This window comes from Pan troglodytes, chromosome 13 (assembly GCF_028858775.2).
Source record: "Pan troglodytes isolate AG18354 chromosome 13, NHGRI_mPanTro3-v2.0_pri, whole genome shotgun sequence".
Lineage (NCBI taxonomy): Eukaryota > Metazoa > Chordata > Mammalia > Primates > Hominidae > Pan > Pan troglodytes.
Genome location: NC_072411.2, coordinates 105,002,279 through 105,015,182, shown reverse-complemented (window position 1 = coordinate 105,015,182; position 12,904 = coordinate 105,002,279). Strand labels below are relative to the sequence as shown.

At 40.1% G+C, this 12,904-nt stretch overlaps 2 protein-coding genes across 31 annotated transcripts in view; both read left to right on the top strand.

Moving 5' to 3' along the window:
- The window catches only part of ICA1L (islet cell autoantigen 1 like), a 94,782-nt gene extending 88,000 nt beyond the window's left edge, over positions 1-6,782 (top strand). For 28 of the 30 annotated variants that reach the window (XM_009444018.5, XM_054677642.2, XM_009444020.5 and 25 more), the window contains one exon: positions 3,057-4,116. In XM_009444018.5, the coding sequence (XP_009442293.1) occupies positions 3,057-3,172 (116 nt within the window). In that variant the 3' untranslated portion in view covers positions 3,173-4,116. Of the gene's footprint in view, positions 1-3,056 lie in introns of all 30 variants that reach the window. The other 2 variants (XM_054677643.2, XM_063791599.1) reach the window with 1 other exon arrangement.
- A 1,895-nt stretch (positions 6,783-8,677) lies between these two features.
- LOC129141855 (phosphatidylinositol N-acetylglucosaminyltransferase subunit Y-like) lies at positions 8,678-9,105 on the top strand. The gene has a single exon (XM_054677647.2). It carries the CDS (start codon positions 8,807-8,809, stop codon positions 9,020-9,022), a length of 216 nt encoding a protein of 71 aa, XP_054533622.1. The 5' UTR covers positions 8,678-8,806; the 3' UTR covers positions 9,023-9,105.
- The last annotated feature ends 3,799 nt before the right edge of the window (positions 9,106-12,904 follow it).

Sequence of the window (12,904 nt, the reverse complement as noted above, 5' to 3'; positions counted from 1 at the left end):
TTAACAGTCTGGGTGCGGTGGCTCACGCCTCTAATCCCAGCACTTTGGGAGGCCAAGGTGGGCAGATCACGAGGTCAGGAGTTCGAGACCAGCCTGGCCAACATGGTGAAACCCCGTCTCTACTAAAAATACAAAAATTAGCTGAGCGTGATGGCACACGCCTGTAGTCCCAGCTACTTGGGAGGCTGAGGCAAGGAGAATCACTTGAACCTGGGAGGTAGAGGTTGCAGTGAGCTGAGATCATACCATTGCCCTCCAGCCTGGGTGACAGAGCAAGACTCCATCTCAAAAAAAAACAAAAACAAAACAACAAAAAAATTAATAAAATTGATGTTTTGTTTTTGTTTTTGTTTTTTTGAGACAGAGTTGTGCTCTCTCACCAAGGCTGGAGTGCAGTGGCATGATCTTGGCTCAGTGTAACCTCCGCCTCCCGGGTTCAAGCAATTCTCCTGTCTCAGCCTCCTGAGTAGCTGCGATTACAGGCACGCCACGAAACCTGGCTAATTTTTGTATTTTTTGGTAGGGACGGGTTTTCACCATGTTGTCCAGGCTGGTCTCAAATTCCTGACCTCAAGTGATCCACCTGCCTTGGCCTCCTAAAGTGCTGGGATTACAGGCGTGAACCACCATATCCGGCCATAAAATTGAAAATTTTAACAACTTTAAAATTCGTTCATTAAGAGCCTCACTTCATTAGTCATTAAGGAAGTACAAATTAAAAGCAAAATGGAATTCAAGACCTACCTATTACAATGGCTAAAATGAAACAGAAAAGAAAATCCCTAATTGTGACAAGGATGTTAAATAACTAGAATCTCAAAAACTGCGTGTAGGAGTGTAAATTGGTAATACCACTTGGAAAACTGGCAGTTTCTACTAAAATTTAACATACATATGCCCTGTGACCAAGCAATTCCACTCCTAAGTACATACCTAACAGAAACGCATCTATCCATTGACTAAAATATATGCTAATGAGCGTCACTGTGATACTGTTAATAACACACCAGAATGGGATTTACCCTGGCATTCCCTGGGGTTGGGGGTGTGTGAATAGTGACTGGAAGGGTGTCAGGGTATCAGGCATGAGGGGAGCTTCAGAGGAGGAATCTTTTTTTTTTTTTTTTTTTTGAGACAGGGTCACACTCTGTCACCCAGGCTGGAGTGCAGTGGTGCAATCTTGGCTCACTGCAACCTCTGCCTCCTGGATTCAAGCAATTCTCATGCCTCAGCCTTCCAAGTAGCTGGGATTACAGGTGTGCGCCACCACGCCGTGCTAATTTTTTTTTTTTAAGTAGAGACAGGGGTTTCACCATGTTGGCCAGGCTCGTCTCGAACTCCTGACCTCAGGTGATCTGCACACCTCAGCCTCCCAAAGTGCTTGAATTACAGGCGTGAGCCACCATACCCAGCCATGTTCTACTTCTTGATTCCGATATTGTTGATGAGTGTATTTACTTTATGAACATTATGTTTAATTTGGGCTTTTTCTCTCTATATAGAATTCATTTTCTGCTTGTTATCCTATAAGAATCTCTGGAGGCAGTAATAGTGTACACAAGGAGAGCCTCTATAAAAGATGTAACGGACAGACCTTTATTTCCCATTGTGACTAATGAATATAAAACCGTCTTACATTTGCATAATGCTGTACAATATTTACATACTTTTCAGGACTCTTCAACAGCTGCATGAAGGAGGTCAGGTATTATCTTAGTGACACCTATTCTTCTGGCATAATGACTAATAGTGCCCCTATTTAGTCTCATGTATCCTGATATCATGATAAATCATATGGTTACTACTTTACAGATGAGGAGACAAGAGCCCCTGAGGTTAAATGACTTGCCCAGTATTACTCATTAGTAGGTGTTACACCCAGGACTCAAAGCCAGATTTTGTGTGGTTATCACTGATACTACTTCAGGGTACTCAGAAACAGAACTGGACACACAGAGTGAAGCCTTTCACTCTGCCCTGATCCTTGGGCTCTGGATCCCTATACCCCAAACCCCAGCCCTCTGGTCTGTGGTGAGTGTTACCGTGATGTGAAAGAGGATTGCCTTGGGACTGCCTTCTACCCTCCACACTGTGACTCTGGTTTCATGTCCAGTTCTTAGACTGTCCTCTGGGTCTCAACCCTGCCTTCTGGACTCCTTGGCTTTCAAGGGCCTAGACTTCTGAGATGACCCACTGTCTGTGCCACTGTGCATTCTTTATTAGTCCCAACCCTCAGCCCAAATATACACTCTTGAATATCTGCCACAGTGCAACTTGTAGAATCTTGAGAAATAAAATTTTCCAGTCTCCATAAGGAGATGTGAGGGAGCTGATGAACAAGAAGTTGTACCTGAGATAAAATGCATACTGTAAAATGCACATCAAAAAGTTTTAAAGTGCACATGGAAAAGACATAACAACTAAACCAAAATGACAATGTTGGGTGTGCTAATGTGGTAGGATTAGGGGGAGTTTTTTTCCTTATGTCTAATATTTTTGTAATACCACTTTTATAATAAACATAAATCAACTTGAAGCAGTGTTTACAAATGTCATTTCTTACTTGATATGAACAAGTTTACTTTTAAACCTTATCTGAGAGTCTTTCTTCTATAAGTGATCTTAAATGTTCTATGGAGACCACAGTATTGCTTGCCTTTTCACTTTTAACTCAATTCCTTTCTCAGAGCAGCATACAATTATTTAAATATAGGCACCTCATCAAAGCACAAGTTATCTGCATTTGCCTTTCAAAATTATCTTAAACCAGGAGCAGTGGTTCAGGCCTATAATCCTAGTGTTCTCAGAGGCTGAGGTGGGAGAATCACTTGAGCCCAGGAGTTCCAGACCAGCCTGGGCAACATAGGGAAACCCCAGTCTCTACCAAAAAAAAAAAAAAAAAAAATCTTAAAGGGACTATAGTTGATAGATTATTGTCAGTTATCTTAATTTTTTCTTAATCCAAAAGAAGCACCTACTTCAAAATCATAAATATGGTACAAAAACATGATTTCAAAACTGAATCTCTTTAATGTATTTTTTTTCTTTTTTAATAGCCCCCAACAATGGCAACCAAGACATGTCAGCCTGGTTCAATCTGTTTGCAGACTTGGATCCACTTTCAAACCCAGATGCTATTGGACACTCAGATGATGAACTTCTTAATGCTTGACTGAAGTTATAATGTCACTTCAGTGGCCTTGAGACATCAATTTTGCAACGTATTTCCTTCGTGGAAAGGATTTAGATTGTAACCCGCACACAAAAGCACGGTGTTTGTGAATATAACACCTGTCAGCCAACTTTAGACAGATGGTAAAGACCACATTTGAATAAGTACACATCTTTCATATCTTGGATTTGCAGCTGTTGGTACTATGTGGAAAATATTAGAAACTTCTATGTGGAAGTTTCTAGAAACTACAGAGTCTGCAATATTTAGATACTGAAATTTATGTCAAAATAACGGCTAGGAATAATTCTGTCAATATGGAGTTGAGCTTATTTCTTTGGAAACCCTTTTAAGTTGCCTTGCTGGCTGTGAGAATTTTATATGTGGATAACAAAGATAGATAGATAGCATGTAAATTGGGTTGTGGTTTGGGGTCAGTTTTTAAATGAAATAGTAGCGAGGAGGATTTTCTGTTTTGGAAAACACCATTAGAACCAGACCAGCTTTGTTTTGGGTTAGAGAGAGAGAGTAAGATTTGAGAACTCAGTTTGCTTTAATGAAATCACAGAGAAACTTGGTACTTGTTTTTCTTCATTTGGAGGCTAAAATGTAATGTTTTTTCATTCATACAAAATAATGGACACTCCCTAATTCCATTATTAAATCTTGAAGGGGAAGTAGCCGGATAATTAATTTGCTAAGCCCATCCTCTGCAGAAACAGAAAAATCTATCTTCCCATCTCCTAAAACTCAGAATGCACAGTAATACTTAAGGCTTGTACAAGTATCTATCTTCCCATCTCCTAAAACTCAGAATGCACAGTAATACTTAAGGCTTGTACAAGTGTCTTCAGACCCACTTTTTCATACACTTGCTATATAGTAGTATGCAGTATTTATATTATTCCTGAAAATAAATAAAATGAGGGGAGAATATTCCCTAAGCAACTGGCAATAGTATTCCTTAAATACCTAGAAATTTCTATCTGAATGAGGGAGACACTTACTTATGAACACTTTATCCTTACATATATTTGCATACTTATCTCATATTTTGTGACATAATTATTTAACCCAGAATACTTTCTGGCAGACATACAGAAAGCTCTGTGTGATCAATAAGGGAGTGTCTCATTTTTCTACTTCCCTCTTTCTGTGGGTGACATGATCTGAGGTTCTATTTGATTACTAAGCAAAATCTGTTACCCCTACAGGGTTTAGAACCTAAGTATTAGAGAGGAAGGCTATTTAATGGAAGTTAGTGTAAGCTGATAAAAACGTAGCTACTGTACACACACATCAATCACTCAATTTCCTGTCCTTTTAAATTGCCCACCCTTTAATTTTGAAGCAATTTCCCAAGTGTGTGTTTGTTTTATATTTGTCATCCAGTCCATTGCATTTCCATAAGAAGACATTTTGACTGGCTGGGTGTGGTGGCTCACGCCTGTAATCCCAGCACTTTGGGAGGCCGAGGCGGGTGGATCACGAGGTCAGGAGATGGAGACCATCCTGGCCAACATGGTGAAACCCCGTCTCTACTAAAAATACAAAAAATTAGCCAGGCGTGGTGGCACGTGCCTGTAGTCCCAGCTACTCCGGAGGCTGAGGCAGGAGAATGGCGTGAACCCGGGAGGCGGAGCTTGCAGTGAGCTGAGATGGCACCACTGCACTCCAGCCTGGGCAACAGAGCAAGACTCCGTCTCAAAAAAAAAAAGACATTTTAACTAAGTTATTCACAGTAGCTTCCATGTGCTCTTAGTTCTATTCTAAACAGACTTATTTAGAAAAGGATTGCTTGTAATGTTTGTCATGGTACATAGAAAACACTGGACCAGAGTAGGTAAAATGCAGTCCATGTCCCATCCATAGCCATCTACAATAGTAACTGCCCACAGGCTCTCCAGAAAACTACTACAATGGCCAAGTACAGTATAGGCTGGAAAGACCTTATCTGAAGGTCAGAAACATTGACTCAGAAAAAAGGTATGAAGTCTTTCCATAAAATCTTTTCATATTACTCCTATTTCTTTTAGATTTTAATGAGCCATTACTTATCTCTTCAGAAGACTTAAGTCTTCCTTTATACTCAGTGAAATTTCCCAGAATGTAATACTGTCACTTTTCTGCCAAGTTCCAATCACCAAGATCATGATTACGAATCCCAATCTGAATTCTATACCCATGGTGACTCTCATGCTCTCAACTTTTGAGTGCCTCAAAAAATGCTAAAACTTTGGCTGGGCATGGTGGCTCACGCCTGTAATCCCAGCACTTTGGGAGGCCATGGCGGGTGGAACATTTGAGGGCATGAGTTCGAGACCAGCCTGGCCAACATGGTGAAACCCTGTCTCTACTAAAAATACAAAAATTAGCCAGGTGTGGAGGTACATGCCTGTAATCCCAGCTACTCAGGAGGCTGAGGCAGAAGAATTGCTTGAACCCAGGCGGCAGAGGTTGCAGTGAGTCGAGATTGCACCACTACACTCCAGCCTGGGCAACAGAGAGAGATTCTCTCAAAAAAAAAAAAAAAAAAAGCTAACTTTATGTCTTGAGAGTTTGTACCATTTTTCTTTGTAGTGGTCACCTTGCTAATGCATTAGTTCTGAGATATTTATCTCCCTCACATGTGTGCAAGGAAGTCCCTGTTATCGAATACAGATACTTTAACAAGCAGACAAAGCAGAAACCCAAAGTCCATACTAGGAACACCCTAAATTTTCCAAAAGCAAAAGTTCCCCCGAAATGGAGACATACAAGGGACTTTTATTATTCTGTTACTAGTTTCTATAACATTTCTTCTTTCAACAGAGTATATGTTTCCCATTTAACCCAGAGCAACATTAACTTCCTTAGCAAGTCCAGTTCTAACTTCCAACAAGTCCAACCACTGTTTTTGAAGAGCATATCAGTAACTATATTAAGATGAAGGTAACCACATTCGTATTTTCTCAAGATTAGTTATTTGAAGCTCAGCAGTTTTTGTGGTCAGAAAGAAATTTTGCTCTATTAAACCAATACTGCTAATATAAAAAACCACCACACTGAAGAAACGAGGGAAAGGACGGGATAAGCACAGAACAGAGAATGACTGGTTGCTTTTTGTCTCAATCTAGATAATCCATTCAATAAGAAGTAAATTAATTATCCTTAACCAATGGTAGGCTGAGAACAACCCTCAAAATAGGTATTTTTTATGTTAAATGGGGAGAAATAGCTATACTTTATTTTATACTGGATAAAAATGTGTTTTAAGTCTAAAAAAACACCAGATGAGCTAAACTTTGCCTAGTGTGTCTACAACCATTTTTTAGGAGATGCAGGAATACCAGGGCATAATAAGATCAGATTGGTGTAATTTTGTATGTTTTTGAAATCCTTCATTAATTGTAGAACCTTGATATGATTAGAAACAAACTGTATTTCAACAAACAGGTTTCAGTATTTGCACACTGAAAAAGTGTTTTGTATTTTAACTATAAATATTTCACGTATCTGTATAGACCATCTAGAAATGTAGAGGTCTTACAGCATTAGAACGAAGGAAGTTTACATGTGCTCTATTTTTCTGAGCCTCTTTTAATAAAGATTGCAAGAAGGCATAAAACAAGAGTTTGTTTCCTAAAGTTTTTAGTAGAATTATTGTTTTCCTATTCAAAAACTTGGGTTTTACCTCAAGATCATAGTATTAGGAAAGTACATTGAGTTGATACGGACATGGGAGAACGAAAATAAAACCAGGGCAATTAATATCCTTGTAAGGCCAGGCACGGTGGCTCACGCCTATATAACAGCACTTTGGGAGGCCAAGGCAGGCAGATCACTTGAAGTTGGGAGTTTGAGACCACCCTGGCCAACATGGTGAAACCCCATCTCTATGAAAAATATAAAAATTAGCTGGGCATGGTGGCAGATGCCTGTAATCCCAGCTACTTGGGAGGCTGAGGCAGGAGAATTGCTTGAACCCGGGAGGTGGAGGTTGCAGTGAGCCGAGATCAGGCCATGCACTCCAGCCTGGGTGACAGAGTGAGACTCCGTCTCAAAAGAAAATCCTTGTGAGATGAATTTGTTCTTATTTCATATACAAGGGGACTATGTAAGATATGGGAAATAATATAATGTACTTTATGTAAATACTTTCAGTAACAAAAACTATCAAATATCAAAAATCTGAGCCTAGACACAAACAATTAAATATAAGCCATAGTATGTAACCTGACTTACTGAAGGCAGGAATAAAAAGAAGAGAGCCAGAATTGATTCAGTTATTTTTGTCTTCCATAGTGTTGGCAGGGCCCTGCATTTCTCTACCTTGAGCAATGAAGCAGTCCCAGAATTTTGGAATATAGAAATTAGGAAGGAAAAACGAACTTTAAAATATTCAGTAGAACTGAAAGTAATGCATTTCATGCAACAGTAAAGTGCTTAAACATGGCAAAGAAAACTATGGGACAAGATAAGAAAAATGGTTGGTAAAGATGGGTCACATCCAGAAGCCCAACATAAGCTATTTTTCCATCTTTTTCTGTACCATTTAAAAGACTACTAAAGAGTTCAAAACAAACTGTCCTTGGCATTTAAAGTCAAAACATGGTTCTTCACTCAGTGGTGTAAGTTAACCACTCATTGGCCAAAGAGTAAATACAAAAAGGAGATGAAGTTCTGACTGGTGTCGTGGGTGAGATTTTGCAGTGTATGTTTTTACATTTGTAGTGTACGTTTTAAACTTCCGGTTTTCTTGCTGCCTCAACATCTCCACAAACAGGCTGTGAGCACCTGGCCCAGTGTGATATGGGTGGCCCCTGCCACAAGTTTCCCTTGCTACCTTGCCCATGACCTAGTAACATTTAAATGCACCAGTGAAATTCTCTTTTTCTTGTGTGCTTCTCCCTGACCCAAAGGCTCCTGCCCATGTCTTAGGCCTCTCCGCTCCCCACCTGCTTGGCTGAGCCCCCTCCCATGTGACCCCCTCTCAGCATGCAGTGACTGGTCTCTCTAGGACCTGTGAGTATATTACAACTTTTTTGCCTGTGTCTCTCCTGTGATATCTCTTGTGGCTAAACCTCACTGACCATAACCTAAAAAACACATACAAAAAACATGAAAGAAGTTGTTTCTTGAGCTGGCCTGGACGAACGGGGAGCCAGGGGCTCGACCCTGGCTGTTGGAGGCGCAGTGAGGCCTGGTCTCCGGCTGCCAGACCACGCTGAGCGGAGCGCGCGGCAGGCTCGCCTCAGCGCTGCGGGGAACGCGCGCGCCGCCGTCCGCGGTCGCCCGTAGGTGCCTGCACGCGTCGGGGTCACGGCCTTTGGCCGACAGGAGCAAGAAGACTCAGGAGCCGCCCCGCGCCTTCGATCCGGCGCTGCTGGAGTTCCTGGTGTGCCCGCTCTCCAAGAAGCCGCTCAGATATGAAGCATCAACAAATGAATTGATTAATGAAGAGTTGAGAATACCTTATCCAATCATTGATGGGATTCCTAATATTATCATATTAGGCAGCTAGGATGACGCATCAAAGAAGCAAGAAGTGGAGCAGCGCTAGTTCATAATTTAAAAAAATAAAAAAAAAACAGCCAACTCTTCTTAGTACCATATACCTTTTAAAACACAGTGGCAAGTAATAAGCGGAAGAGAATGTTTCTGTCTCTTTCTACGTTGACTGTTCTTATTCCACTGGTTTCTTTAGCAGGACTGTTCCACTCAGCCTCTGTAGAAGAAAACTTCCCACAGGGCGGCACTTGCACAGCTAGCCTTTGCTTTTACAGCCTGCTCTTGCCTATTACCATACCGGTGTATGTATTCTTCCACCTTTGGACCTGGATGGTTATTAAACTCTTCATGCATAACTGATGCAACTAGAGTCAATATGCTGTATATATTAATGATAGCTCTTGGGCATCTATCTCTGAAAGCTCAAATGGATGGAATTTAGTTTGTGGGAAAGAGGCTTTGCTTTGAGCATATCAGGCTTAGGACTGTGGAAGGCTTAAGTTGCAGATGCTTCTTTTATTGTACTCTTGTTCTGCCCGTGTTTTTTGAAGGCTCTGACATAACTGCTGTATCAGAAGAAACATTTTGACAGTGTCTTGTTGGAGATAAACATCCCTAATTGACATGTGATGACTACTTCTTATTCCATTCATCTAAGAGTCATTGAAATTTTGTTTTCTTTGTTTAGCTTCAAGGTCTTTGGTAGTCACATGTTAGGGATGACTGAAATAATTCCAAAGGAGTGATGTTGGAATAGTCCCTCTAAGGGAAAGAAATGCATTTGAACGAATGTGATATAAAACCACATAATCAAATAGAAATTTCATGTACTTACGAAAATTGAGTTTGTAAAATTACCTTCATTTCTTTGACATTAAATGCTTATATTAGCAATAAAGATGTTGACACTTTCTCATAAAAAATTAAAAAAAAAATAAAAAGTTGTTTCTTTTTTCCCATTTTAAAGTAATATCTTCTGAAAGAAAAAAATCAGCCATAGCACTACCATCTAGGAATAACCACTACTAACATATTTTTGGTTATTTTTTTGTAGTGCCTTCAAGCACACATTTGAATTGTGATCCGGATGATTTTACTGTCCCCTCTCTCTTAAATGGGCATGCCAAGTCACAGAGATTTAAAAACCAATTATAGGCCGGGTGAGGTGGCTCAAGCCTGTAATCCCAGCACTTTGAGGGCCGAGGCAGGCAGATTGCCTGAGGTCGAGAGTTTGAGACCAGCCTGGCCAGCATGGTGCAACCCCGTCTCTACTAAAAATACAAAAATTAGTCGGGCCTGGTGGCAGGCGCCTGTAATCCCAGCTACTGGGGAGGCTGAGGCAGGAGAATTGCTTGCACCCAGGAGGTGAAGCTTGCAGTGAGCCGCGATTGCCCACTGCACTCCAGCCTGAGCAAAAAACCAACTATATAAGTCTTTCCCTCAAAAAAGCCAGGTGAATTAAAAACCCACCAGAAATGTGACTGAAGTTCGTTTTTGCCTCTCTAAAACATGTGCTCCCCAAATTAAAGAGTATTTCTTTTTATTTTCTGCAGCTATAGCAACATTAAAAACCAGAGAGTTTGAGAATGTGTCACTAACATCCTTGATCAGGAGCCGATAACTAACTAGCTCCTTTCTTTTGACCCTCTGAACTAAGCTGCCAGCAGCTGTAGCAATGAAGAGGATCACAAAGAACAAGACAGTGTGGCCCAATGTCACATAATCTGCAATGACTCCAACATCTTTATTTTACCAGTGTCACTGGTACAAGCAAAGTAGCAGTAAGACTACATGATTAACTCTGAATTCCAGAGTCAGACTTGGTTCAAAGCCAGTCTCTGACATTTCCCAGATGTGTGACCATGGAAAAGTCAACCTAATTCCAATTTTGTTATCTGTATGATAGTAAAAATAGCAGTACCTGGCTTCAAAGGGTTATTATAAAGATTAGGGTAAAAAGTAATATGTAAAGTGTCCGATATTTGGTAAGCTATCAAGAGGCATTATCAATTTTTATTACAATTTCAGTTTATCTTTGACGATTTTAAACTTTACAAGCTAAAATGAATTTTATGAGAACACTTCCCATGACCAAAAACCACTGGCTCCCCTATGGAATGAATAAACTTACGTGACAAAATATGAAGGCAGATAAATGTTTGCTTACAGTTTCATATTTTCTAAGTGATAGCACTATTGTCAGCATTTCCTTAATCACACAAATAAAACAGGTTCACAAAGGTGACTTCTTGGCCCAAGATCCCATAAACATTACGCATCAGAGCCAGAACTAGCACCCAAACTGTGGCCCTAAATCTAGGACTTTCTGTTTCTCCTCTCAATTATCCCAATGATCTAAAAAATAATTACTTAAGATATAGAATTGAGACAAATGGTTATACTCCTGGTTTTTAACTATCAGAGCCTCCAAGATAGTCTTCTATAAAACAATGATTCAGCAGGACTAATCCACACTAGTGCATAAAATCAAAGTTAGAATATATGGAGATAAATTCTCAGTTTGAGGATGATGCAAAATGATGAAAGAGAATTCTGGTTTTTTTGGTTTGTTTTTATAAAACCTAGAAATTTTGGAGCTATGTAGTAAAGAGAAGTAGAAACAATGTCTTCAAGACTCCTGTCTCATTCCTGCATTAAGATACCAGACAAACCTAAAAGTTGTAGCTACAGCAATATTCTTCATATCGTTTTAATACAACCTTCAGTGAGAAATACTTTTTATACTACAAGCTAGGACATACGTATATATCTCTAACAAAAGTTTTACGCATGAAAACTACTCTCCTTATGTATGAATATACTTATGTTTTCTATTCTGCTTCATTTTTTAAAAAGTTGGTTGAACCCATTTAGTTCATTTCAAGACCCAAACAGTTGGGAAAACACTGATTCAAAGAGCTACAAAGGCTATTGGCATTATCATACTAAAACATATTTTAAAGCACACCTAATCTTAGCAAAGGAAAAAAACCAGTGTCTGTTACACATTAGCAGGGAAGTGCTATGAAGAAGAGACTACAAGGACTGTATTTCACATATTTGCTCTCCTCAACCTCTTTAAAGGTGGGAGTGGGGGAATACTAAGAAAGAAAGGGAGAAAACTCTACGTGCCAATTTTAGAATTCTCTTTGCATTTGATACTATGTTAAATTATTGTGTAAATATATTAGCTATCCCCAAACTCTGGTTAACTTTTTTGCTCAGAAATAATATTTCAAAAATTTTAACAGGCTAGACACAATGGCTCACACCTATAATCCCAGCACTTTGGGAGGCAGAGGTGGGAGGATCACTTGAGGCCAGGAGTTCAAGACCAGCCTAAGCAGTGTGGCAAGACCTTGTTTCTACGAAAAAAAAAAATTAAATAAATTCATATAAAAATTAGCCAGGCATGGTGGCACATACCTGTGGTCCCAGCCACTTGGGAGGCTGAGGCAGGAGGATCCCTTGAGTCCAGCACTTTGGGAGGCAGAGGTGGGAGGATCACTTGAGGCCAGGAGTTTGAGACCAGCCTAGGCAATGTGGCAAGACCTTGTCTCTATGAAAATAAATAAATAAAATAAATTTATAAAATAATTAGCCAGGCGTGGTAGCACATACCTGTGGTCCCAGCCACTTGGGAGGCTGAGGCAGAAGGATCCCTTCAGCCCAGGAGCTTGAGGCTGCAGTGAGCTGAGTGACTGTGCCACTGTACTCCACCCTGGGAAACACAGCAGAGACTCTGTCTCAAAAACAAAAAAAAATTAATTTGGTGACCAAATTACTGTGGTGACTTATGTCATTAAAATGTGTCCCTGCTTTCTAAGTTATTACAGTGTAGCCTTCTGACCAGCTCTGTTGTGTGGATACAGACAAAATCCCCAAAACTCAACAACTGTCCCCTGAAACCCAACGACTGTCTTGCATATATAAGCCACTGTCACAAAGGAAGAATATGGCTGAATTACCAAGAATTAAAACAAAAAAACTCCTCTCATGTACTTTATAATGAATGTTAAGTGACTGCCCCAGCTAAGTTACCTCTAACAAAACTCTGAAGCAGTGAATTCCTCACGCGTGGGTATCTCTCTGTGCTGCTTATATTTTAATGTGTGCCTAGCACTTACCCCAAAGAGCAGGTACTTTCAGTTCTAGGGCAAGTGAGGGGTAGAGCAAGGAACTTGCTGCTGAACACAAACAAATTTTTCTATTAGTCTGAGAAAAACAATGTACCGCTTAAAA